Below are 25,507 nucleotides of genomic sequence, written 5' to 3' on the forward strand. Positions count from 1 at the left end.
TTTCTGTTAAGAGAATATACCATGTGATTAATAGTGATTTCACTTCAGTGATTTAATCTGAAAACTGTTATTACATAAATACAACAAAAATACACCACATTCAATATGGTTGTTCAAGTTGGTTTTTACATAGGTTTTGTATATATAAAATAAAAGTAAAGAAATGTATGACACCTAAGAAATTACATTTTTCCACGTTCCATCAACATAACCCAGCAAACATTTCACAGCATCTTATTTAAATTAGATTTAATTTATTAATATTGCATCAAAACTCTGATAAACTACATGAAAATAGTCTTTGTTTCTGCTGTTGAGATAAAGTTTGATATTATTTAATACTAAGGCTGTTATTATACATTCCTGAAAAATTGATTGACTTGCAGTTATATTCTTACTTGAGTGACTGTCAACTGAGAGAAAAATCTCACACTGCTGGTTAACATCAGTTTATGGTGCATAAACCATCCCAGGAGTCATTTTGAGTCAAATTTACTTGTTTTGTTAAACCTCTGTCAGAAAGAATGAAGTTTCTACATGGCTGCTCACTAAGCTACAGTCAGTTGAAATAATGCAGTCTAGACTATGTCTGTTGGTACTGAAATAGGATACAGCCTATTTTGACCTTTTGTACCTTGTCTGCAAATATCAATACTCCTCAGCTCTTAAGGAACCATACGTGTAAAAGCTTGGGCAAAGTTTAGGAGAGTATTACAGCCTCAGGGCCATAACAAAGAGGGTAAATTTGCATTTATTATTGGGATAATGTGTTATTAACTTTAACTGAAATATTATTGTGTCTAACAAATCTATTCAATTAGAATTGTGTTGTAAACATTAGCTTAGCTTAGCATAAAGACTGGAAACAACTAGCTTTGCTACTTCTAAAGGTAACAAACCTGGTCAACCAGAACCTCTAAAGCTCATTTATTAATGTTATATCTCATATGTACAAAAATCAAGGTGCACTTAATGACTTTGGGGTTGCCAGGCAACCAGTAGAGACTCCAGGAAGTCTCTGTGATGGGCCAAGAAATACACTAGCACAAACTGTCATTTTTATACTTTTGTTTTTGTACGGAAACAAACAACATATTGTATGTGTGTTAGTGAGCTTTAGAGGTGCTTATGGTGCTTATACCTTTTATTACCTTTGGACAGAGCCAAGCTAGCTGCTTTTCCCAGTGTTTCCATTCATTCTGCTAAGCTAAGCTATATTATAACTAAACTATACTATTTATCATAGACAAGCTAATTACGGACTGGGCCTCTACAGTTAAGTGATCCTGCATCTCCCAGGATGGTGCTTTACAATCCCAAGTCACAAAGCATGATGTTGTATATGTTAAGCTATTTCATTCAGCAGTAGTTTCATGTAATTAGTCTCAACAACTACTCAAGATCCAACCTGCAGCAGCTTTTCATCCTGATCTGTTTCTTTTTTTTTTGAGGTATATTATGCTCTGTCAACTTCCCTGGTTAAAAATAGAAAAATAGTAGGTGTATTTCAGCAACTAGCAGATACCCAACAAATACTCATCTAGCTGCCCTTTTGAGGGCATATGTAGGACAAAACAACATTAATGATATTAGTAATAATGGGAGGTGGTGGATGGAGGTCGTGTGGCAGGTGGTGGGCCAAGACCATCTCCCAGATGTCCAGCAGATGAACATTCAGTCCTTTGAACATGGCCCTGAGTACCTTGTCACGCTGCAGTGAGTACCAGTCGCTGTTGGTTAGCGCTGCATCAAGCGTCATAGTTTTGGGGTTTGCAGTCCGGATTAAAACCAGCGTGCCTGGAGCCCTGTCCAGCAGCCGCACCACCGCCCTGCGGATGCTCTGCAGCCGCCGGATGTAGACCTCGATGGGGAAAGTGCTGAAGTGTGCCCAGATGCCAAAAACTACAATGGTGTTGGTGCCTCCAACTAAACGGTCTAGTTCATTGGCAATGTAGTGCAGCTGGCTGGCTGGGACACTAATAGAACGGACAGGGGGACCGTGGAATCGGAAATTCACCAAAATGTTGTTTGCGTAGTCTAAAGCCATGAAAGGTCCAACTCGAACTGAACTGTGCAGGTCAAACTGCTTGAGATCTAAAAGTGTTACAGAAGGAAAGAATTAGGACAGTATGAACAAAATCAAACCTTTGCTAAAGAATTTCTGTTGATTAACTACCTGGTAGTACTGTGTTGAGATGTTCAAACCACTGCCTGATGGTAGAGTCGCCATACAGGTGGACCACCTTGCCTTTCAGACATTGGTTGATGACAGAAGGAGTGTTGAACTGGCGGACTGTGGTGCCACTTAGTGCTCGCCACGCACCCTGGTAGAAATAGCCAACAGGTCCAGACTGCACAATGCTGCTCTTCACCTCTGGTTGATCTGAGGAGGAGTTAAATGATAAGGGAGGAAACATCTGGTATAAAGTCATTTAAAAGCCACTTATGTCTTATCTTCATTCTGTAATGACTAGATATACTGCTAACAGTTAACACTTTTAGTCTGGTATTTCATGCTCTAATCGCTCTTCAAAAACTGGTCTGACTACATCTCTACAGGAGAACGCTGTCTAGAACATAGTGGTAAATTTTATACAAATGTTCATTTCTCTGACTGGTTTACTTCTAATAATCTGTACAACATTCAATTTTGAATTATTATTACTAATAATATAGGCTGTGGTGGTGGTAGAAGTAAGAATTGTGCATTACCTTTATGTTTTGGCAACACGGTGACACTAGCAGATCCTGAAGCTTGAATGTAGACTTTCATGTTGACATCACTGAAGAAAAGCATGCAGAATAAAATACACTTACTACACTAAAATACACATAATCTTACAACTCTTAACAACATAAAACACAAGAAAGGCAGTCTACATTTTAAAATAATTTCATGAAGTTAAAATTAGAATAATAAGCACTAATATGGGGTACAACTGCTTTGAAGAAAATATTCAACATTACATAAAACCTAGCCCATAAAAATCAATTTTTTTAGAAGTGAGTTAAAGCGATGGGGTCCAAAGTGAAAATTTATTTCACTTCACTTCACTTCACTTCACTTCTTTCTGAAAAGACCACACCCAAAATAAAACGTATACATTTACAAAAAAACATAAATGAATCATTGCAAACACTATCCATTGAAAAAAAGTCAACTAACATGATCCAGTCTGGACTGGTTTTGGAAGTAAAATTCCCATTAATTTTTCCCAAAGACAACATTATGTGATTCAAAGTTTGAGCACTTCTATGACTTGGATTGGCATGAAACTCTCCTAGTTGAATCATCAGTACAAAACATAGAAAAAAATTGTGTTAGAAAATATATATAAAATATATATAAATATATATAAATAATGTGGAAGCTAACGATTATGATGTTGAGAAACTTGAAAAGACAATCTATAGCTTAAATCAATTCAGCTTTAAATTTTGGGTCAACTGTCATGTCAACTGTCATTCAGAAACTGTGTCGCTGTGTTATTTCAACTGCAACGACAAAGTGTTTTGAGTTGGCTGTCAGTCTGATTTACACCTCTGACTGGCTCTTTCTCCATAGCAGCTGCAATAGAGGCTGATGGGTAATGTAGTATTTTGAGTTGTCCACCTTGCAGAAAATTGATGGCCACAACTTAAACCTATAGGATCCTTCCTTTATCCAGCAGTGTCCCATGATTCTATGTTAAGTAATTTTGAGGATATCGCTAAAAAAAATTTGAAATGGGAATATAGAATGGGGAAAAAACACCTTCAGAATCAGCAGTTCCTGCCACTTGGCAAATCTTTTTCACTTTGTGTTATCTTAGACTGTAAACATCTCTAGATTCAATCATTACAGTCTCAAGTTACACAATTTCCCACCAAGGAGATATATAAGTAACACTATGTTTTTATTAAAAGCCAGACTTGTCTTTTTGCTCACTCACTTTTGAAAAAGCTTCTCCTCCTCAGCCTTGAGCTGTTTATTAAACCCAGCATTGTAGTTGCTGACCCTGGTATCACAGCTCAGTGTCTTCGGCTTGTAGCAGAACCACGGCTCGCCTGTAATGAGGTCAGTGTAGTTGCACAGTGGCTGCTGGGTCGGACGCAGGCAGACATTACAAGTGGTATCTTCAGAGACTGAGCCTGAGCGGAAGACACTCCCGAAATAAATCCTATCTGGCTGTTCTCTGGTCAGCCTGTGCAGCACCGTGACAGCCTCACTGGGGTGAACCAGTGTCACCTGATAGGACAGAAAACCAGAGTTCAAAGTTCAACCCCATTACTTGGCCTCTGTCATAGCAGTAAAAACAAATAAAGTGAACACTACTAAAAGTTGCACACTTCATTTCAGGTGTAAACCAGATTGATTTCCAGATACTCATGTCTAGAGAACTGATCATTCACTAAACCCCTCCCCCGAGCAACGATTGTCCAATTATAATTTAGCAACCATAACTAGACACAGCAGACCTGTCAATCTTTGGATTTCTCCACATGGTGAAGTTGTGTGCATGGCTCATGCAATACTTATCGAGTGCCCAGGGCTCTAAGATAAATGACAACCTTGTTTCCAAATGTTGCTGCTTTGTAATATAACTCAATGTGTAGTGTGTAATATTTGTCAAAAAGACTTGAATCTTGTTAATATTGTTGGTCCAGAGCATGGCACAACATCAAGCTGACATATTCTTGTAAAGGCTCAAATTGCAATGAGGGAACTCCAGGAACACAGATATGATGTGGCAGTGCTAGGCAGTGCTAGGAGGTCTACACCTTTTAGTACTCAGTGGCATCTGCCAAAACAATTATTGTCAATAAAAATGTCCTTTTCTCCTGCTCTGCTTTTTTGAAATGATGGTACAGGTTTAGATACATCTGTTTCTCTTTGCTGTATTATGTTAGTTGGTTTATATGTCAATAAATTGGTTGCATTATGTTACCAGCTTTATATGATGTCAGGAAATAAGTTGCCACTTGATGGAAAAAAACAATGTCTCAATATGTCAGTGGAATTTGTCACTCTTGGACATACTGAATTTCAAAAGTTCCACTGCCACATCAAATTATACTAAATCTTTGATTGCTGAATTAGTTTAGCACTTCTCAATCTGACTCTAGCAATCAAATCTGGATTATGGTAGAGTGGATTTTGATTTTGGTAAGAGTGATGACAGCATACAGAATAATCCAACCACTGTATGAAATAAAGGATCCACTGTTAAATTACAAAGGATTTTAAGTAGTAAATCTGCCCCCGTTATCATTGTAAACTGCATATGTGCCGTGTGAAAACGAAAAGTTGACAGGCCTAGCAACAGTAACTGAGGGGGTTGGGGCTTAGCTAACAGTCTGTTAGAAGATTGACACAATCACATTTTACATCATAGTTTTTAGCATCACCTCAACCTGTGCGCTTCCCTCCCAGAGTAAAGAAAATACAGCAGAGTAGGAGCCATTGAGATGATCCAGCACTTGTCCAGACACACCTGCACTAAGTGCTTGGTTGTGCAGACGGGCAAGTAAGACGTCTCCGCCAGACTTCTTAGGACGCCCCTGGAAGTCATACATTTTGATCATAACTTCCAGCTGATCCCCTACATGCCACTGTCGTCCACCCTTCTCTGGGAGAATAGTGAAGGTGCTGTGGGCAGGATCGGTGGTCTGCTCCAGGGAAAGAGGATCTGGCAAGGATGGAGTTTCAGGCCAAGCAATGGAGTCTAATAGGAGGCGTTCCTCCAGAGCATCTTCAGGGGACCGTGGCTGGAAGCTGCAGAAGTGGTGTTGCAGGTGAGGTCTTGGAGCAGGGAAGGTGGAGATCACTTCATGCGGAAGCTGGCAGGGGTCAAGAGAGTGATGTGACAAAGATATATATATAAAAAAACTTTATAATGTAAGACAGATGAACTAAACACAAAAGGAAGAATCTTCCTGCCCCACATCAGAAAATCACTGAATATTTGTAGGGGTTGATGAAAGTAGCTGATCAAAGTCTCAGTGATAACAGCAACATGAAAAAGAGAAAGGGAGGAAAACTACAGTCAGAATATCCTTACAGTCCTTACTGTTCAGTAACAACTGTAGTAATAATTTAAATGTTGCTTTTCATATTGTGTGTCTACAATTATACAGGTTGATGAATTTAAGGTGCACTATTTATCAGAGCAATTTTTCTCCTTTTTCTAAATCCTTCTTAATGAATTTTCAAATGAGGACAATCTTACAATTTGATTATGATGTTAATATTTTACACAACTTAAGTGTTCATACTAGTTATTCTGGTGGAAATCTAATGTAGTTTTGATTTTCCTCTTCATATACATCTCAAAAGTGAAGGTACAAATATAATGTTAAATTGGTCTAAAATGTCTGTTTGTAACAATACTCTTTCTATGCATTGCGTTTTCATTTGTGGAAGTACTGTATTTGTTTCCGCTAAAGAATGTAGCAAAAAACATTTCTGCACTGAACTCATGAAAAGACCAAACCCAACAATGAATTGATCCTACTAACAAGTATTGTCTGTTGTGCCCAAGCCTGATATATGTGGATTATTCCTCTGTGCCATAGAGCTCTAATGTTGCCCAAAAATGATTAAAAACACATCAGTGATCCACACTGTTGCACTGGGTGACATGTTCTTTTATTACTATTAACATGGTCATTGTAGTTTATGTTGAGGTAAGCCCACATACATTGTTCCACTGCCATAAACACTCAGCAAATGCATATTTATCTGTGGTTGGGAAAAGTCCCCAACAAATTCACTATTTTCAACTGGTTGACTAATGTTGACTAAAAACTACAGTAGCCAACTGTTTCAATAAATTACTTGGCTTTTAAAGAGGAAGGAAGCTAAAGCAGTATTTCAGTGGGCCCAGGTTGCTACGCTTTAGCTGCACCAGGATGATACACATTTCCACTACACCCTCACAGCAGGGGCTAGCTGTGCCACTTTGGTCCTGCATTCTACCAGGGCAGCAACTCCCACCAACAGAGCCATGTCATCAGCACCTGACTGGCTTAAAAATATGTTGTTATATGCAAGCTTCGATAGAGAAGGGCATTTAAGAGTCACAGTATCAGCCTTAGCTCAACGCGACTCCATACACCCTCCAAACAGGTAAAAAAGTTGTACATGTTTTTGACCTGTTTTTAAAGATTTACAGGTACATCTTCAGTACGAACTAATGGGCTTAGGGCTGAGATCCACAGACAGGGTAGGGAATGTATTGAGAGATGGACTAACACATTGTTGGTTTTGGTCTTTTCAAGGGATTTATTGACGATAAGAAAATAATAAAATGAAAATAGTAAAATGAAAATATATAAAAATATAAATATTTGAATTAGGAGTTTCTGCTGACACTCAAATGCATGATTGTTAGCAAAAGAACTATTTTCCTAAAATGTCATTTGTTTACAAATATTGATGAAGAACATTACTGCCATCCAAAGCCACACTGCATATGAAAACAATATCCTGAAATCTGACTATTTCAAACAGGGTCCACCCTTCAAGCAGTCCCACTCAAGACCTAATTCTCACCTCCAGGATGTCCATGTTAAAATACACAAAGATGAAGATAAACAGAGCCAGGAAAAGGAAGATGGCAGCAAACTTCGAACAGCAAAAGCGGACCACTGTTTCTCTACAAGCTCTGGCCTTCATGATTGAGGATCAGTCTTCATCTGTGGCTATAAAATGACACAAACAAACAGTGTTAATTGACACCTAGTTTAGTTTTATTTATGTTAGTGATTACTTGCAAAAACTTAAACCCACAGTGCGGAACTTTAAATGAACGCTCATTACATTCAAGCCCTTGCCAAACGAGTTCACACAATGCTGATTAAACCTATCACCACCAGATTAATCTGTCTGTATGTCACAGTGTAGAGTTTTTACATCTCATGTCCGTGGCGACATTCTCGCGCTAGCTGTCTGTTTTTGTGCCAGTGGACCGTAAAAGCATATACGTTTTTATTGGCCCTCTCTGTGTGCCTGTCATTCAGGGTGTGCATGAAAGTGTGCTGCATGCCTGTGTCAGGCAATCACAGCCGAGTGCCTCCCTTCACTCTCACTGCCAGAGGGGGAAGACAAAAGTCCCGCACTCCAGCTTTAACCTGAGCAATGATATTATCTCTATACAAATAGTGTGGTATGTTTGCCTTTAAATCATTTCTACTAACTTAATCCAGTCACCCGGGACATTCCTCTGATTGACTGACCATCAACCAAGGCTATAACCAAAGTAAGCAGAGTCACTCCCCTTGCAGTTTAACATGAGGATTCATCCCCAAGTGGCCAAGTCATTTACCCATTGCACCATAATGTAAATACTTATAAAGTAAATACTACTACAGTCTTTTGCAATCTGAGACCGTGTCTGTGGGTAAGCTGCCTTAAATGGCTATTTATTAAAAACAGGAGCTAATACCTCAAAAAAGGGAGGAAGAGGAGAGGACAGACAGGTGGACCACGGCCGGGATACCAAGCACCCACTGGTAGAGTGCTGGGAGTATCCTAACTGTGAAAAGGGATAAAAAAAAATTCAAATAAAAACACAATGCTAACAAACCATACTACTAACAACAGTGACAGGACTCCCAGTACACAGACTACACCTGTGAAAAACTGCTATGAGTCATAGCAAAACAATACTAAAATAACCACAAGAGCACTGTTACAAATTAGGTGCAGTGTAAAGATTAAATTGCGATATTTACATTTACATTATATACCTTGTACTAGGTATCTTTTATCTCACTGTGTTTGAACCCCTACCATTACCCTTACATCACCACTGCATAGGTCATAGTGCCCCCTTGCTACAATAGGAAATGGTGTGTGAGGTGTGAATATCTACAACGTCTAATCTAAACATTCAATCAACAGTTGCAGTTATATTCAGATCATAGACTTAACCTCTTATGATGTCACTGCAGATACACGTCCAGGTTGTGTCTGTAACTCAAATGTTATTTGTTTTCAAGGTTTACTAACAAGAAAATAATTACTCAGTAGGTGTTGTGTGGGTGAAAATCTTTGGCCTGAGGTGGCAGCCCATATGTGGAGTATTAAACAGACAAAAATATCTTTTAATTTTATTTTCAGTTTTTGTATCACTAATAAATGACTGCAGTTGTAGGCTAAATTTACACTTAATTTATCTTAACAACAGAGAAGATCTGTGAATCAGGATGTGTCATCTGTATCAAAATCACCAGAATTTTTAGTTGTCTGTGAACATCTTCAGACTTTATAACATAATTGATTCATAAACTTGGTTGGGTACTGAGCCTGTTGGGAGGCTTTAATACGTTTGTCTTTTGGACTGATACTGCATGCCGAACGTTTGCCAGCTGTAAACAAATATAGTAAACAGTCAAATTCAAAGTCTGAGTTTCAGGTTTCAGGTTTTTTACTTTTTTTTACTTATCTGAAAGAGTACAGCCATGATGAGAGAGAGATCTGATAATATATTTGATCTGATGTTCTGTATGCTTCTGCATCTTTTTATGCACAGATCTGGGTTGAATCTGAAATATGTAAATAACATGAAAGTACAGAAATATGCCAGGAACAAAGGGTTTCTGCTGCAAGTTACAGTAGTTAAACTTGTTAAAACTATGAAAATGGTTAGCAGCCACATTTAGTTTTCACAATGTGTATGGATTAAAGCTTCAAATGTCATCAAATTCAATCTAAGCATACAAACATTTAATAATCAACATTTAAGCATATCATGTGTCTTACCTCAGCAGAGATTCATTTTTAAGGAACACAGTAAACTCAGATTGATCGTGGAGTGTATGTTGCTGGTTTGCTGGTTTTCTTTGCTTTACATTGGGAAATGATTCTTGTTGAAGCCTGTTCTTCTTAACCACTCCCACATCGCACCGCCCCGACATGGTGCTTTTCTATTTGTCACAACAGTTATCTCAGTGGTTTTGATTTTCCTCAATCTGCCCTTACTACTCTCCCCCCGGCCCATTCATGTATTCTGTCGATTGCCCACCAAATGCTGTCTTGACTCCCACATACACCTACTCACCTGTTCTCACTCTGCCTGTCAAATGCTATTTGCCTAACAACCTATGTGGAGTCCTTCTATACGTGCCCCTGTCTTAAATACCATGTTTGTTTTTTTTCTGTTTCCTTGTTCTGCTTGTTTTTCAGCCTGCCTGCCTGCAGGCACCCGTCTTTGAATAGTTGTTGTAGTTATTACGCTTCTGCCTTTAAAAGAGCCTCGAGCTCAGAAGCCAAACACGTACACACATCAGACATTCAAAGTATCACATGTTCAGATAACAAAAACCTAACCGCATGGTGGCACTCTGAACAGCCAATTTTACATTTTGATCAAAATTAAGATAGAAGCCAAACTCTTGGATGAATACACCTCTTGTTGCAGGCCACAGCCATTTCTGAACACAGCTTCCCTCCAGTTTGACTAAAGTCTATTAGGATCAGTCTATTTGGATCAGGTCAGGTCTCCTTTTACTGCCACGGGTCTAACGTCTGAATATCAATATGTTCAATACCCAAGTGGATCCGATTGCACCTGAGTGTATGTGGTATCAACTGTGATCATGTGGTACGTCACAATCACCATGGGGGAAAACGGTGTGTTTTGAGGAAGTGGAGAATGTAAACTGTGTATCACTGCGAAGAACAAGTTGAAGAAAAAGGAGAACAAAGAGGTAAAACAAACTGGTGCATAAACTACAAACAAACAAAGAAGAAAAAAAGTTCTGACAAGCTGAAGTTATTTTAGAAAAATCAGTTGTCTACAAGATTTATGCTGTTAAATGAATTTTGGATCTTTGGAATTAGATTCACATATTACATTTATTATTAATTTATATTCAATAAAATAAAGAGTAAATAGGTTAGAACATTGCCTTTTGTCAATCTCTCACGCAATTGGCTACAGAAGGTTTTATTGTTGGTGCAGGGGGTGGAATTTTCAGTTATTATTATATGTTATAAATGTGTTTGAAGCATATAAACAAATATTTTTTGTTTCTATTACTTTACATTAATTTTTAGGGCATTATTATTACAGGTTTATATTGCTGCTATGGGTACTGTGCAGCATATTTGTATATTAACGATAAAATACAGGAGTACAGAATAATAAAGTGCAATTTCATTCTTTTAGCATATTGTGTTTTGTGTTCAGGTTTATTTTTACAGTGCAGACTTTTCTTTTCAGTGGCAGAGTGGACAAGGTTGGAGTGTAGCCTACTTAGATAACACCCAGTGGACACTATTAGGAGCCCTAGTTTACCTGAACACTAATCCGAATATCTCATCAGTCATGAGGCAGCAAGTCAATATGCAGACAATGGTGTAGAGCCTCAGTTAATGTTCAGATCATACATCAGAATTGGGAAGAAATATTATCTACTGTGGACTCTTTGCTGGTGTCAGAGAGAATGATTCGAGTTTTTGGAAACAGCTGCTCTCCTAGTATTGTGATGCATAACAGTTTCTAGAGCACACAGAGAATATTGCGAAAAACAAACAAAAAAGTCCAGTAAACAGCAGTTCTGTGGGGCAGAAGCACAAGAGGTGAGAGCAGAGTGGCCAGGCTGATTTAAACTGGCAGGAAGGTGACAGCAACTCAAATAGTCACACAGTTGTGTGCACAAAAGCATCTCAGAACATAAAACTCATTAAATGTCAAGGATGAACGACTACAACAGCAAAATGTCCTTATGCCACTGGAATAATTATAGACTTTTAAAATCATAGACTTTTACAGTAATAGTTGTATTTCCTTACTCCTTAAAAGATTTAATATAGAAGAATGAATATAAATTAAGAAAATCTATTTTTAAAAATAAAAAATGACTGTTTTAAGTCAATTCTTAATATTTTTCAAGACAAAAATGAAACAGATTTTTAATTTTAATTTAATGATCTTTTATTAAAAACTACTTTGAGAAGATCTAATTTTAAACTTTCTCCCCTGTCAATTTCCTGTTCATTATTTATCTATTTCATTATTATTATTATCATTATAATTTATTCATTTTAGATAACTGTGTGATTTCATAATGTCCTATGAACCTGTTTTTCTTTTTTCTTTAAATTCTATTTATTTAAGAAATATGAATCAATTAAAATTTTAATGAATTGATTCGTATGAGCAATTAATTAATTAATATAATAAACCCAGGCAATATACTGTGGCCATGCATCCATGGCTGTGGCTCAGTATGATGCATCATAGCTACAAACAAAACAAAACAAAGCAAAACAAAACATGATGTTAGGACATCTGTATTTTGATGCTTTTTTGTGCACTCATTTCGTTTACATTCAAAGTACATGTCTTAATCACTGAAAAATTCAAATGTGTACCTCACTGTTACTTTCCGGATTAATTATGAATGGTGATGGTAAAAATATTAGTAGATGCTAGTAATTAGTATTAGTATTGAGTAGAAGCAGAATACTTCACAACTGCTATCAAACATATATTGACAAGCTACAGCACCAGTCTAGAGAGAAACACACACACACACACACACACACACACACACACACACACACACACTTGTTCATTTCAGTCTTAAAACAAATCTTGATTCTCACACCGTCTATATGGTCCTTAATATAGATCAGTGCTTGTAATATAACTAAACATTGATTAATGGGGAATTAATTTGCTCAAACCTAACGCTACATCAAGACAAAAGTTTGACTTTGAATCAGTCAGATGAATGATGAAATAGCATATTGTTTCCTAATAACTGAAACTAACTGTCAGTGCTGTTTACAACAGTTACTGAGGTCGACAACCTTTTAGCTTAAGAAAACATCATGTTAATAGAGTTATTGTGTATTGTTAGTGCATGTATTTAAAGATCTGTAAGTCCTTTTGTAGCAGGTTTCAATCTTGTGCTTTGACTTTTGTTTGTTAGGATGTCCTGTAGTTTGGATAACAGATTGCATCTTTAAAAATGTTTACAGAACAGTAAGTCATCTAGAAACAGGTGGAAGTCAGACCTTACCAGTTTTTTCAGCCACTTGCTTTGAATTTGATGTCTTTCCATCACCCGACGCCTGGGCTGTCCCTGTGTTTTTCTCTTTCCTCCTTAAACTTTTTTCTTTCGATCCTGAATAAGTTACTCTACTACCCTACTCTTCCTTCCTGAAATACTTTTCTACTTGGCTTCCCTGTGAACACCAGTATCGTTACACCCTCTTTCCTCACTACTGGCTTTTGTGTCTCACACGCTGCGGAAATGTAAAACGCCCCCCCTTTTCAAAATCTGACAAAGCATGAGGCAGAACTGTAACTTGTATGGTGTTGAAATCAGCAGTCAAGTTATCTAAACTATTAAGTTATATTAACATAACTGTAATGTAAAGCAGCAGCAGATAAACTGGACGGTTAAAACAACACTAATGTCAATTTAACAAACTTAAGCTCCACTGAAGAGTTTTCCTAGCTACTTACTTCGTTGTATTTTGTGTAATATTATTATTTGATGCCGCACACGTTTGAACTCATTCGTCTGTTCCATGAAAACATCTTCAATCTGCCTGCTAGCTTCAGCACGGAGGGTTTGTTTATTTTAAACACCAGCGTACCAGGAGCCGGTGGTGGTTTGTTAGTAAGAGAGTATACTTTTAAGACCGTATTCAGACCAAACCAGGCAGTGCGGGCATTTGGGCATATAACTGATGTGAAACAATCAGAAAATCACGTTTTATTGATCTCATTCACCGGCTTTCTCACTACCTCTCTTCATTCACTCTCTAGCTCGCTCGTTCACTCTCTTAATCCCTTATGGCAGAGTTTACAGCTCTGATCAGTCTGATCTCCAGTTGGCCACCGCAGCCTTCGGCCGCAGTGACGTCGGGTTGCGTTTCCCCAAAGATCGAGCTGTCTCTGTGTCTCATACAAGGACACAGGTGTCTAGACAGAAAACAAAACGAACGCGCCAAAAACATACAAAAGAAACTGCGGTAGGAAGCCAGTCTCGGCAAATAATAGGTGTAACCTAAAGTAAGTCTGCGGTATTTCTCTATTAGGGAGGTGGCTAAACGACGTCACACACATTAGACTTTTTTTTTTCGAGCTTCACATAGGCTTACATGTAAAATTATATCCTGCTACACTCAAAACGTTCGGGGCTGAAGTCGGCAAAATTGCCTGGCGACGTTGATGCTTACACCAAACGACTCTGAAGTGATATCACTGTCGCTGACAAATTTCCAATGTCGAAATAAAATGAGAGTTTTGCTAGAGTTGTGGCGAGCTCCTGTCATCTCGATCGTTTGATTAAAGGTGGTCATAAATCTCAGTCTGAGCTGTTTTAAGTCAGTCTTTTTCTCGTCTCGACGTTCCGATAAGATCAAACATGTTTAATATCGGAAGTTTTTTGACTCTCTCCAGCACCAAACGGGATCAGCAAACCTGGTAGTTACTAAGGTAACGGCCGAAAAAACTCCTCAAATACCGACACACACACACACACACACACACACACACACACACACACACACACACACGATAGACGGTAAATTAACAGTGTTATGAGTCGGAGATTAATTCGGCGTGTATCTGATCCACCAACCAGCACTTATTTAAGTGAGAAATCGTAACTTTTGAAACGGTTCGCCTCTCATTCCTACGGTCATCTCCCACGAAAAAGGCTGGTAGCAAGTTGAGACGACAAAATTCAAAATGTTAAGTCTGTACTGAAATACATTTGGTCTGTATGGATTATATTGATGCCGGATTGGCAAGAAGACTATCGACATATGACGTCTTCTATCTTGTGTTTCTAGAGTTATGTGTTTTTGTGGACATGTAAGGAATTGTTAATATGTCATTTCTTAAAGGGAGTTTGGCGTAATATTACCCCGGAAAGCGCAGGGAGCTTCCGTTTAATTCAAGCTGCTAATATGTGTATTTTTAAACGCTTTGCCACCTACGGAGCCCCTAAAGGGACATGGGGAAAATTTTTTTTTTAGATACGTTTCTCGTGCGTACGAGAAAATTTCTAGTGCTCACGAGAAAATTTCAAGTGCTCACGAGAAAATTTCTAGTGCGCACGAGAAAATTTCAAGTGCTCACGAGAAAATTTCAAGTGCTCACGAGAAAATTTCTAGTGCGCACGAGAACATTTCAAGTGCTCACGAGATACTACTTTTTCGTGCGCACAAGAAAACATCTCGTGCTCACACGAAATGTTCTCGTGCGCACGAGAAAGCATTGGATGCGCGCGCATGTTTTGTGGGAGATCCACTGCATTTGGTTTGAGGTCTGTGTGAAAATGCCAATTCAGGAGTTAATTCGGCTGTATTTCGAACTAGGACTTCATTGTAAGGACATTGCTGCTTTGATGCAAGTCGTCATCGCTATGTTGTGTCTGAAAGACATTTAAAACGAATTTTGAAAGCATGTAGTCTGTTTCGGCGCAAGGGATACACCCCTTTGGATCGTGTGGTTGATTTCATTCACCAACAGTTACAAACAAGTGGCCAGCTGTGTGGGTATAGGTGGATGTACACTAAATGCAAGGAGAACGGATTACACATTAAGAAAGAAGAGGTACGCTTAATTCTTAAAGAACTTGACCCAAGGGGTGTTGAACTCAGAGGAAGGAGGCGGCTCCATCGTCGAAACTATTTTGCAAAAGGGCCCAATTATATTTGGCACTTTGACTCTTATGACAAACTGAAACCATTTGGTATCTGTATAAACGGCTGTATTGACGGATTTTCCCGGAAAATTATCTGGATGAATGCATTTACGACCAGCAGTGACCCAAAAATCATTGGAGGCTACTATATGGAGGCAGTCCAGAAATTCGGTGGTTGTCCAAGAATTGTCAGAGGCGACCGGGGCACTGAAAATGTTAAAGTCAGAGACTTTCAGCATTTTCTCCGTCGTAACATTCATGACGGCTCTGATATTGACAGCTACATCGAAGGGGCAAGCACAGCAAATCAGCGCATAGAGAGTTGGTGGGGTTTCCTCAGAAAGGAATCAATGGAGTTCTACATCTCTCTGTTCACTGACCTGAAGGACCATGGTTTGTTCGGTGGTACATATTTGGACCGAGGTCTAATTCAGTTCTGCTTTATGAGTATCATTCAGGTAAGCTATAATGCATTGTTATATCTATTTTCATCCTAAATTGAGGCCCACAAATGTTCGTTTTTTCTTTTAACATCCTCCCATGAGCGGACACTGGTTGTGAATATTAGGACTTGTGTCTCATCATGTCCATCTGTCTTCTTAATCACTGTCATCGGTGTCCTACAATAGCCTATTAATTCATAATCAGTGTTGGGGGGTTAGGTAGGCCTAATTTAATTACAAAATAAACAAAATTGTAATCCGTTACATTACTGGAGAAAAATGTTTAGGCTTAGGCCTATTAATTTACAGTTACTTATGTAAAATTCATGATCAAGATTTTAGTTACATCTGAAAATTTTTAGCAAAAGCCTAAAGCTATTTTATTTTTGTTGCTTGGTGTATCTTCTTCTTGATCGCGTTTCTTCAAATAACTATAATCTGTCTTTACTTAACACTCGACTTCTAGATGTATTATGTTGAACATTACCGCTGTGAAACAATCATAAAATTGATCTGATGATTTCTGTCTTCATTTGACAACAGCACGGTGGTGAAGTTAGTTTTAGGTTGAACTTTTGACATCTGTTCGGATATTCATTGTGGGTTCAACAGTATTAAATATTCACCCTGAAACTCACTTCACCAGTGTCCTGTAGTCTAATCTCTCTCAGCGGGTAGAGCTGTCTCCATACAGACACAGACATACAGAAGAAGAGTTGTGACAACTTCACTCATTTAACTATCCGCATGAAATAACGTCTCATCATATAATAGTGATTTTTCCCCCAGTACAAGCATAGTGGGCAGCAAACACTGTTTTTATTAATTTATTTTTTACTAATTTATTAAATTATTTATGCTGGTCCTTTTCCACTCAATTTCTCCTAACTTCATCAAAAACTTCAAGATTTAACATGATTTATTTCAAGTCATCTCATAACTTACTTAAGGAGCGCATGATGAGAATAACAAATTGCATATTAATTAACTTTTCTTTCTCTCTATACTGTTTTTCCAGGATGAATTAGACGAGACCATCCATGTGTGGGATTCACATGTCATCAGACCATCAAAGAATGACAGGGTGCCCAGTGGTCGCCCCCGAATTATGTACATGTTCCCAGAACTCTACACAACTTATGACTGCATTTCCCCAGTGGACAGAGCTGATGCACAGTTGTGTCAGAGTAACTGCACATTTCGACCAGCAGTGCCATGTGACACAGACATCTACAACATCTGCAACATTCTGATGGCAGAGTCACAGCTGCATCTTCCAGCTGATGCTTATCAAGCATTGGATTTGTACCTGCATTTGAGGAATGAGATAACATCCGCTCTCTAATTTGAGATGGATTATTATTCAGATTATTCAGGGGTACAACATGTGCACACTGACTACACTGGAACAGTGCTATGCCACAGACATTAAGAACATTTGCAGCAATATTGAGGGGCAAAAAGGATTGATATGTCACTATATGCACACTGACTACAAAGAGAAACAACAAGGCAGGACATGAAAGAGGAACTGAATATTTATTTGAGAATATTATGCTCTTCGTAGTTAACTGTCAGTATATTTACCATATGAGGCTCAAAGAAAAACAGCCATTTGAAATGGTAATCTCAGTGTACTAACAAATTACAGAAAAATAATTTATAATAAGAAAATCAAAAATCAAAAAATGTCAACTGTTTCTGTTTTAATAAGAACAATAAATGAACAATGCTTCAAGGATTTAAATCTAAATAAATGTAAATCTGTAGAAACAGTTTTGCTTCAGACAAATGCCATAATAATATCAGTGTAGAAGAGGGATGTGCAAGATCCTTTGCATTCACTACACAATATCCATTGTAAAGCAGTCGCCAGACAAGACATTATCAAATTCTTTACGAAACTCAGGGTATGAGCTGTAGGTGTATGGTAACTCAAGAACTGCTCCACATGTGTGTGCTACAGGCCTGCGACTTAAACAACTGGTCTGCATCTTGATTTGGCACAGGCTTTAAACAGTCATCTTCAGATCCATGCCTTCTTGTTGACTGCTGAGTATGACTGCCAACATCATCAGAAGGTCGTGGATGCAGGACCTCTGTGTTACCCATCTCAGGAGTTGCTGATCTTGATTGGCTGATTGTCTCTCCTCTCTATTGATAATTAAATATAAAAAACAACAAAACAAACAAATGTATTATTATTAATGTGTAATTATTATATTATCTATGTTTTTGAATCATCTGATCCAAGCTGTTATGTGTATTCATGTGATTATAACACCCTGCACCTGAGTACATTTTTTGGTGTATGCATTTTGACTTAATGTAGCATTAAACTCAAAAGCGTTTGCAGACTCCCATCTTAACTGCAGTTAAAATTTAAGATGGATTTACAACTTGCAACAAAATTGTGGTCTCTTAAAGGCCATTTCTGTGTCCTCATAGACTTCACCTGTGATTTATTATAAACATAGCTGCTGTGTCACGCAGATGTAACTCAAATGCCACTACAGGAAACTATAACTTTTGATTAATCAATTTTTGTTTGAATTTTAAAGAATACGTAACATTTTGGTACAAAAAAATCTTCAGACAATACAAGTTCTGTACTGTATAGCACAGCCTGGATCCATAAAAATGCAATACTAGGGCTTACTTTTTCATGGTTTTTCTGCATTGAGCCACTGGGAGCTAGATCTAAATCAGAGGAGCTCTCTGGATGATCCACTTGATGACGTCTCCTGGTCTTGTTCCTCAAGGATCGTGTCTTCATTGTCCTAGCCTATAAAAAAGTCAGCAAATCAGCAAATTATGGGCTTATACAGACTTGACATAGAGTTAAGACAATAGATTTATCCTAAAAAATAAATGACATCTGTGAATGTACAGGTCACATTGAATAAGAGCACAGGTAGGAAAGCTAAGGTGAAACTTATTAAATTGGCTAATCTTTGAGAACAATAAATATGTATCAAATGCATATCTTTTTACAACATACATCATACTCAGCATATGAGACAGGTGTGGTATACAACCACACCAACCATAAAGGAAGTCATTAATTCTACGTATAGTGCAGCATTTTCACCCACAATCTGCGCCGTTTTAAAACCATAGCAATAAACAACCAATCAATATAAATTAAATATCTACAGTAGCCTATGTATTGATACCACAAATGTGGCAGAAGATAAATTACCTTCATTGGCCTCTTATGTGTTGGCTCGAAGTCTGATGATTCATCTGAGAGGAGTTTAATGTCTTTAGCCTTGGTTGTTGCATAGATGCGCAGCATTCGTAGTTTAGTCTGTTCGTACAGCTGGCCCACCGTGACTTCATGGGGCACAGAATTGTGACTGTAATCACAAATGTCAAACTCAAAGTCTTCCATTGGTCCTTTGGATGAATGCCCATTTGGAAAAAACAAGCCTTTGCCTGTCTCCACCAGTTCACCCATAGTCACTGATTTCTGGACCGACAGATTCCGTGTTCCTCCTCCTTTTCTCGTTCTGACCTGGTGATAAGTTCTGCTCTCAAAGTGGAGCCATCCCATATCAACCCGCCGGGTGACTTTGGCTGCATTTTTATTGCCAATACCGGGGCCTTGTGTGTCACTGTTAGCAGGAGTTCTTAATCTGTCTCTTAATTTCTGCATGAGAGCGGACTTCACTGTCTCTACTCCTCCCGACTCTTCGTTTATCACAGTTCTTTGACGACAAAATGCTCTGAGCGCAAGTCGGTCCCCATATCTTACGATATACTGGCTTAACTCCTCATCTGTCATAACACCTATGACATTGATGTCGATCTGTAAAATGCAAGGCAAACGTTTGCAAAATTACACTGCCTCCAGAAAGCTAGCAACATTAAATGTAGGCTATTGCTTACTTTATGTGAAAGTTAACAATTATCCTCACCTTGTCATCTTTTAGTTGGTTGATGACACTATCAGGTATATTCCGCATTTTCAGGAACGACAATAAATCTACTTCTGCTGCCATCCTTTGTGCTTGTCTTGGAGGCTTAATCACAGCAAGCACAACTTCTACTGTTGATTATGTTGATCTCGTGCTCACGAGATGTTTTCTTGTGCGCACGAAAAAGTGGTATCTCGTGCGCACTAGAAATGTTCTAGTGAGCACTAGAAATTTTCTCGTGAGCACTTGAAATTTTCTCATGCGCACTAGAAATGTTCTCGTGCGCACTAGAAATGTTCTAGTGAGCACTAGAAATTTTCTCGTGAGCACTTGAAATTTTCTCGTGAGCACGAGAAACATATCTAAAAAAAAATTTTCCCCATGTCCCTTTAGGGGCTCCGTAGCCACCACTACAGAAACACCAGGTAACTCCTACATTATGATACGGTTGGCTGACGTCGACTGCTGTAAGTTATTGGTTTGATTAATGGGTTACAGTCTAATAATGTGCGTTTGTATTGATTACTGACGGTGGCTGATTGTTCTCACTTTATAACTGCCTGTTTTAAAACCACCTCCCTAATTAAACATGATGTGCTTGATGGTGATAATGGTGACCCCTGATGAAACTCGAGAGCTCACCATTCTCGTTTCGTCTCGCTTCCCCTTTCACAAGTCACATCATAATTTATTCATCTAGAAAAAGCTACCATCTCTCTGTCTGTCACTTGTCGTGTGTGTGCAGTGCATTTACTGTTTTTTTCACACATAATTTCAGGCCAGTTGGAGGAGTTAAACCTGTGATTTTCTGCCTCTGCATTATTATCCAGGCTGCTGCTGTTTCTGCTATATTTCTTGCAGTTTGCAGGGTGTCCAAACAGAAATACTCCAACATCCAGCAGCTGAATGCTGTGTCCAGATAGTTACTGGTTGAAGTTGGTTTCTGTGGGCAGCTTAATAAACTGTGTAGCTGTTTTAAAGTTTTATTCACTAACCAAGACCACTCCTTCTAGAATATGGATTTAATGGTTTATTGGGAGTGTGATGGAAGAGCAGGGTGAAAAGGAGGAAGGATAGTTAGAGGGATGGTTGGAGAGGGAAGGATGGATGGGGGAAGGGAGAAGGTCGGGGGTGTGAGGATGCGGGGGTGAGGGTCGAGGTCGTGGGATGCGGGATGAGGGGGTAGGGGTCGAAGGGATGAGGGTCGAGGGATGGGGAGAAAGAAGAGCAGGCGGGAAAGAGGGGAAGGAGGGAGTGGATAGGAGAGTGATAGATGAAAGGAGGAGATGCGTCGACGTCGGGGAGGTAAGTGGGAACAGGGGTTGAAACTCAGGGTGGGGGTGCTGTCTCGATGATCTGGCATCTGTACGAGGCCCCCCTGTTCCTGTGTTTGAGCAGAGAAGAGAGGAAAGTTAGCGGAGGGGTCGGGTGGGAGGGACTTGCAAGCTGAGACAAAGGGGAGAGGAGCGGATATGGTGTGTCTAAATACCCTGTGGTGCGGAAATGGGTTGCGTACAAGGCGTGGTCTTTGGTTCCCGAACTTTGTTTATAAGTCTATAAATTTCATTTCACTAACCAAGACCACTCCTTCTAGAATATGGATTTAATGGTTTATTGGGAGTGTGATGGAAGAGCAGGGTGAAAAGGAGGAAGGATAGTTAGAGGGATGGTTGGAGAGGGAAGGATGGATGGGGGAAGGGAGAGGGTCGGGGGTGTGAGGATGCGGGGGTGAGGGTCGAGGTCGTGGGATGCGGGATGAGGGGGTAGGGGTCGAAGGGATGAGGGTCGAGGGATGGGGAGAAAGAAGAGCAGGCGGGAAAGAGGGGAAGGAGGGAGTGGATAGGAGAGTGATAGATGAAAGGAGGAGATGCGTCGACGTCGGGGAGGTAAGTGGGAACAGGGGTTGAAACTCAGGGTGGGGGTGCTGTCTCGATGATCTGGCATCTGTACGAGGCCCCCAAAGAGACTTCAACCAGAGAGGCGAGAATGGGATTTCTTAATGTTATCCGGGTCGTGATGGATGTAGGTATGAGAGTGGGACGAGGCTGGGCATGGTGCTCCGGGAATCCGGGAAATTTATTCCGCTGAGGTAGGTCTGTATGGTGGAAGACTTGATCTTGAGTTGAGTGTGGGAGAATGTAATGAAGCAGGAGAGGGTAAGAATGTCCGGTGAAGTGAATGGGAGTCCGTGGGAGACGTGAAAGGTTTTAAAGGAATTCCAGACTGGAGTTGGAAGAGGGTTGGAGGCTGGAGCTAGTTGTCTGAATTTCTGAAACATGAAACGAGAGAGTGAATCGGCGATTGCGTTTTTGTGGCCTGGAATGTGGAGTGCTCGGATGATGAACTGGTGCTGGGCTGAAACCAATGTGAGCTTGCGCACGAACTGCATGATGTCCAGATTGTGTGACCGGCCTTTGTTGAGGATGTCGACGACGGCGCTGTTGTCAGAGTGGATGGTGATGGTCTTTTTGGACCATTCATGCCCCCAAAGAATGGCAGCGATGACAATCGGGTACATTTCTGAAATGGTGGAGGAAGGGGCCAGGGAAGAGAAGTCGGGTGGTCATTCGGCAGAGAACCATCTGCCGCCGTAGTAACCACCGAAGCCGACTGAAGGGGCGGCGTCGGTGTATAGCTGGATGTCATTGGCATCTGTAACGTGGACGTCGTAAAAGAAGGAGATGCCGTTCCAGGAAGAGAGGAACTGGTGCCACATTTTTAGTTCCATCTTGCACGCGCTGTCTAGCGTGACGTGGTCGTGGATGGATGGGACGGCGGTGGCTATGGAGAGAAGGTGTGACAAGAAAGATCGGCCCTGAGGGATGATGCGGGTGGTGTAGTTGAAATGGCCCAGCAGAGAGAGTAATTGACGTTTGGTGCATGTGTTGGCCATGAGAAAGTTTTGAATGAGTAGAGAAATGCGGTGGAGTTTCTCAGTAGGCAGAGATGCTTGGAGTGTAATGGAGTTGAGGGTGATGCCGAGGAATTCCAAGGATGTGCTTGGGCCTTCTGTTTTCTCTGGAGACAGGGGAACGCCGAGATCAGTGAATGCGGAAGTCGTTGTGGTGAGACCGTATGACGGGGGCGAAGACGTTGGCGTGACCGTGAGGAAGTCGTCAAGTAGGTGGATGACGTATGGGAGTTTATAATTGTTGGAAAGAATCCAGCAGAGGGCTTCGGACAATGAGTCGAAAATTTTTGGGCTGCTCTTGCAGCCGAAGGTTAGACGCACGGCAAAATAGTATGCGCCCTTCCAGGAGACCCCGAAGAGGTGCCAGTAGTCGGGGTGGATGGGGAGGACTTTGAAAGCACTTGTGATGTCCGCCTTGGACAACCATGCTCCCTGGCCCGCGAGTCGGATGAGGGAAATGGCGTGGTCTATGGTGGCGTATTGCATGGAAAAGTCCAGGCTGGGAATCAGGCTGTTAATGCTTGGAACAGTGGAACCGCGGGGGGACAAGAGGTCGATGATGAGCCTCTTTTTCCCAGAGTACTTCCTGGTTGCCACTCTGATTGGGCTGACTCTGAAAGACGGGAAAGGGGGGCTGGAGAAAGGGCCAATCATGAAGGCGTCATCAACTTCTTTTTGCAGTAGTCTGTCAACTGTGGTGGGTTCAGACAGGGCTGATTGCAAGTTGTTGCATATGTGAGTGGACTCAGGCGTAGCCTGCAGACCCGGATGGAAACCGTAAGTGAAGCCCTGAATGAGGAAGTTGACGAACTGGGTGTCTGGATGGTTTTGTAGGGCGGTGGCTAGGGCGTTGATGTTAACGGGGGTATTGAGATGCTTACACAGCTGTTGCTTTGTCGGGTTGTGTGGGCATGCGGCTCTGGCGTGGGCTCCCCCGCAGAATGAACAAGTGTGGAGGAATTTGCAGCTGGAGGAGCTGCAACTGAGGTCGTTGAAGTTATTGCAGATCATCCGTCCTCCCTGGTAGAGGACAGGTCTCCCTCTCCTGTCCGTGCCTTTGGGGAGGGGGCCGAGGATGGACGGGTGATCTAAGGCAGGTTTGGGGGTGATGGATGGTGGGGGAGCCACCGATGGCAAGTAGTGTGGCATGGCTGGGCTTCGCTTGTCTGTTACCGAGGCGCGGGGCAGGGGGGCGGAGAGGGTGCATGCTGCAGCGGGATGGGAAGGGGCGCCGCACGTTTCGCAGTGCAGAGAAGCGCGAGCTGCGAAAACTTGGCAGTATAGCTCGTGGTCCAATGTTCCCCAGTACGTGCCCTGGTTGAACTGTTGGAGGCGACCGGCGGCTTGGGAGGCGAAGAGGATATGATAGGTATAGAAACCGTTGCCACCGAAACGCAAGGCCAGGTCAAGAATTAATGACAAGTAATCATCGAGCTCGGACCTGCGGTCGGGGAAGGCTGAACAAATTATGTCTCTATACAATGAGAACGCAAAAGCGAACTCGGCGACTGTGAGGTCCTTGGAGCGAGCAGGAAGTGGCTGTTTAAGTTCCGACGGGCCGGATGAGGTGAGCAGTTCCCTGGGGATGTGAGGATTAATTGATGTAGGGTGAATGAGTTGAGCGAGATCAATGTAATTACCGGTTAGGATCTGCTGCCTGAGGGTGGGAGACACGGGGGAGGGCCGGGCGGATGCTAGGGGGCACACTGGTGGCTGGGCGGTGGCCAGGGTGTAGCTTCTGGATGGAGGTGTGGGAGCCAGGAAAAGGCTGAGGCTGGCCGTGTGTAAGGCTGTAGGATAAGGAGGTGCAGGTGCTGTAGTACGGGTAATGCTAGAGTGCGGGTCGTGGGGAGCCGGGGGGTAGGGGAGGAGACAGGGAGGGTGAAAAGAAGAAAGAGGAGGAACAGGTTGGGTGTAACTCGTGGAGCTGCTGGGGCCCGCTGTTGTTTGTGCTGTCTGAGCGGCTGCCGTGGTTGGTGCGGGTGGAGGAGCAGCTGAGACGGCCGGGAGGGAAGGAGCAGCAGAGATAGGAGCCAGAGAGGAGGAAGGGATGCTGGGGTGATGGAATGTATATGCATGGGATGTAAGTGCGGCTGAAGAGAAAGTAGGAGGAGGAAATGGCTGTGGAGCAGAGAGAGCCTGCATAGGGTTAGAAGCAGACTGTACTGGGGAGGCTGAGGTTGCTGAGGAGGAAGGTGTGCGTGTGGCGGAGCGACGTGCCGTGACGTCACGGACGTCGTCGCGCACGCGACGTCGGGAACCCGGAAGATCGTGGGAAGATGGATGGGAGAGAGTGCTGTCCTGCAGGGAGTTTGTGTATAATTGAAACAGTCTTGCCTTGTTGTCGGTGCGGTGGAAGGGAATGTTATTTTGGCTGAGGAAATGCTTTAAGCGAGCGACGGTCCACTCGGACATGTTTGGGGCCGAGGAGCGGTCCGTACATCGGTGGCGAGGAGAGCGCTGCGCGCGGTGGCTGCTCCTCTTGGGCGGGCTCCGGGATCTCGAGCGAGGCTGGAGTGAGCGTCGGGAATAAGTAGCTTCCTTCCCCTGGAGCCGCTGGGGATCGAGGGCTCGAC

At 41.4% G+C, this 25,507-nt stretch overlaps 2 protein-coding genes and 1 pseudogene across 5 annotated transcripts; 1 reads left to right on the top strand and 2 right to left on the bottom strand.

The window, feature by feature from the left end:
• Window positions 1-35: 35 nt before the first annotated feature.
• On the bottom strand, window positions 36-21,001 carry LOC121890489 (NXPE family member 3-like). Of its 4 annotated transcripts, none has more exons than XM_042402790.1 (9): window positions 20,429-21,001; window positions 13,015-14,943; window positions 8,427-8,516; window positions 7,535-7,683; window positions 5,389-5,820; window positions 3,933-4,228; window positions 2,713-2,783; window positions 2,177-2,383; window positions 36-2,094 (listed from the first exon to the last, which is right to left on the bottom strand). In XM_042402790.1, the coding sequence occupies exons 4-9, from the start codon at window positions 7,655-7,657 to the stop codon at window positions 1,541-1,543; spliced, it is 1,683 nt and encodes a 560-aa protein (XP_042258724.1). In that variant the 5' UTR covers window positions 7,658-7,683; window positions 8,427-8,516; window positions 13,015-14,943; window positions 20,429-21,001; the 3' UTR covers window positions 36-1,540. The 4 variants fall into 4 exon arrangements, with proteins under 4 accessions (XP_042258724.1, XP_042258726.1, XP_042258727.1 ...); XM_042402792.1 differs by lacking the exons at window positions 13,015-14,943; window positions 20,429-21,001 and adding exons at window positions 8,915-9,528; window positions 9,746-11,828; XM_042402793.1 differs by lacking the exons at window positions 13,015-14,943; window positions 20,429-21,001 and adding an exon at window positions 9,746-11,828.
• LOC121890491 lies at window positions 15,519-17,595 on the top strand. The gene is made up of 2 exons (XM_042402794.1): window positions 15,519-16,115; window positions 17,119-17,595. The coding sequence occupies exons 1-2, from the start codon at window positions 15,519-15,521 to the stop codon at window positions 17,443-17,445; spliced, it is 924 nt and encodes a 307-aa protein (XP_042258728.1). The 3' UTR covers window positions 17,446-17,595.
• A 1,021-nt stretch (window positions 21,002-22,022) lies between the features above and the next one.
• Window positions 22,023-25,346, bottom strand: LOC121890488 (annotated as a pseudogene).
• Window positions 25,347-25,507: the final 161 nt, after the last annotated feature.

This window comes from Thunnus maccoyii, chromosome 23, assembly GCF_910596095.1.
Source record: "Thunnus maccoyii chromosome 23, fThuMac1.1, whole genome shotgun sequence".
NCBI classification, from domain to species: domain Eukaryota; kingdom Metazoa; phylum Chordata; class Actinopteri; order Scombriformes; family Scombridae; genus Thunnus; species Thunnus maccoyii.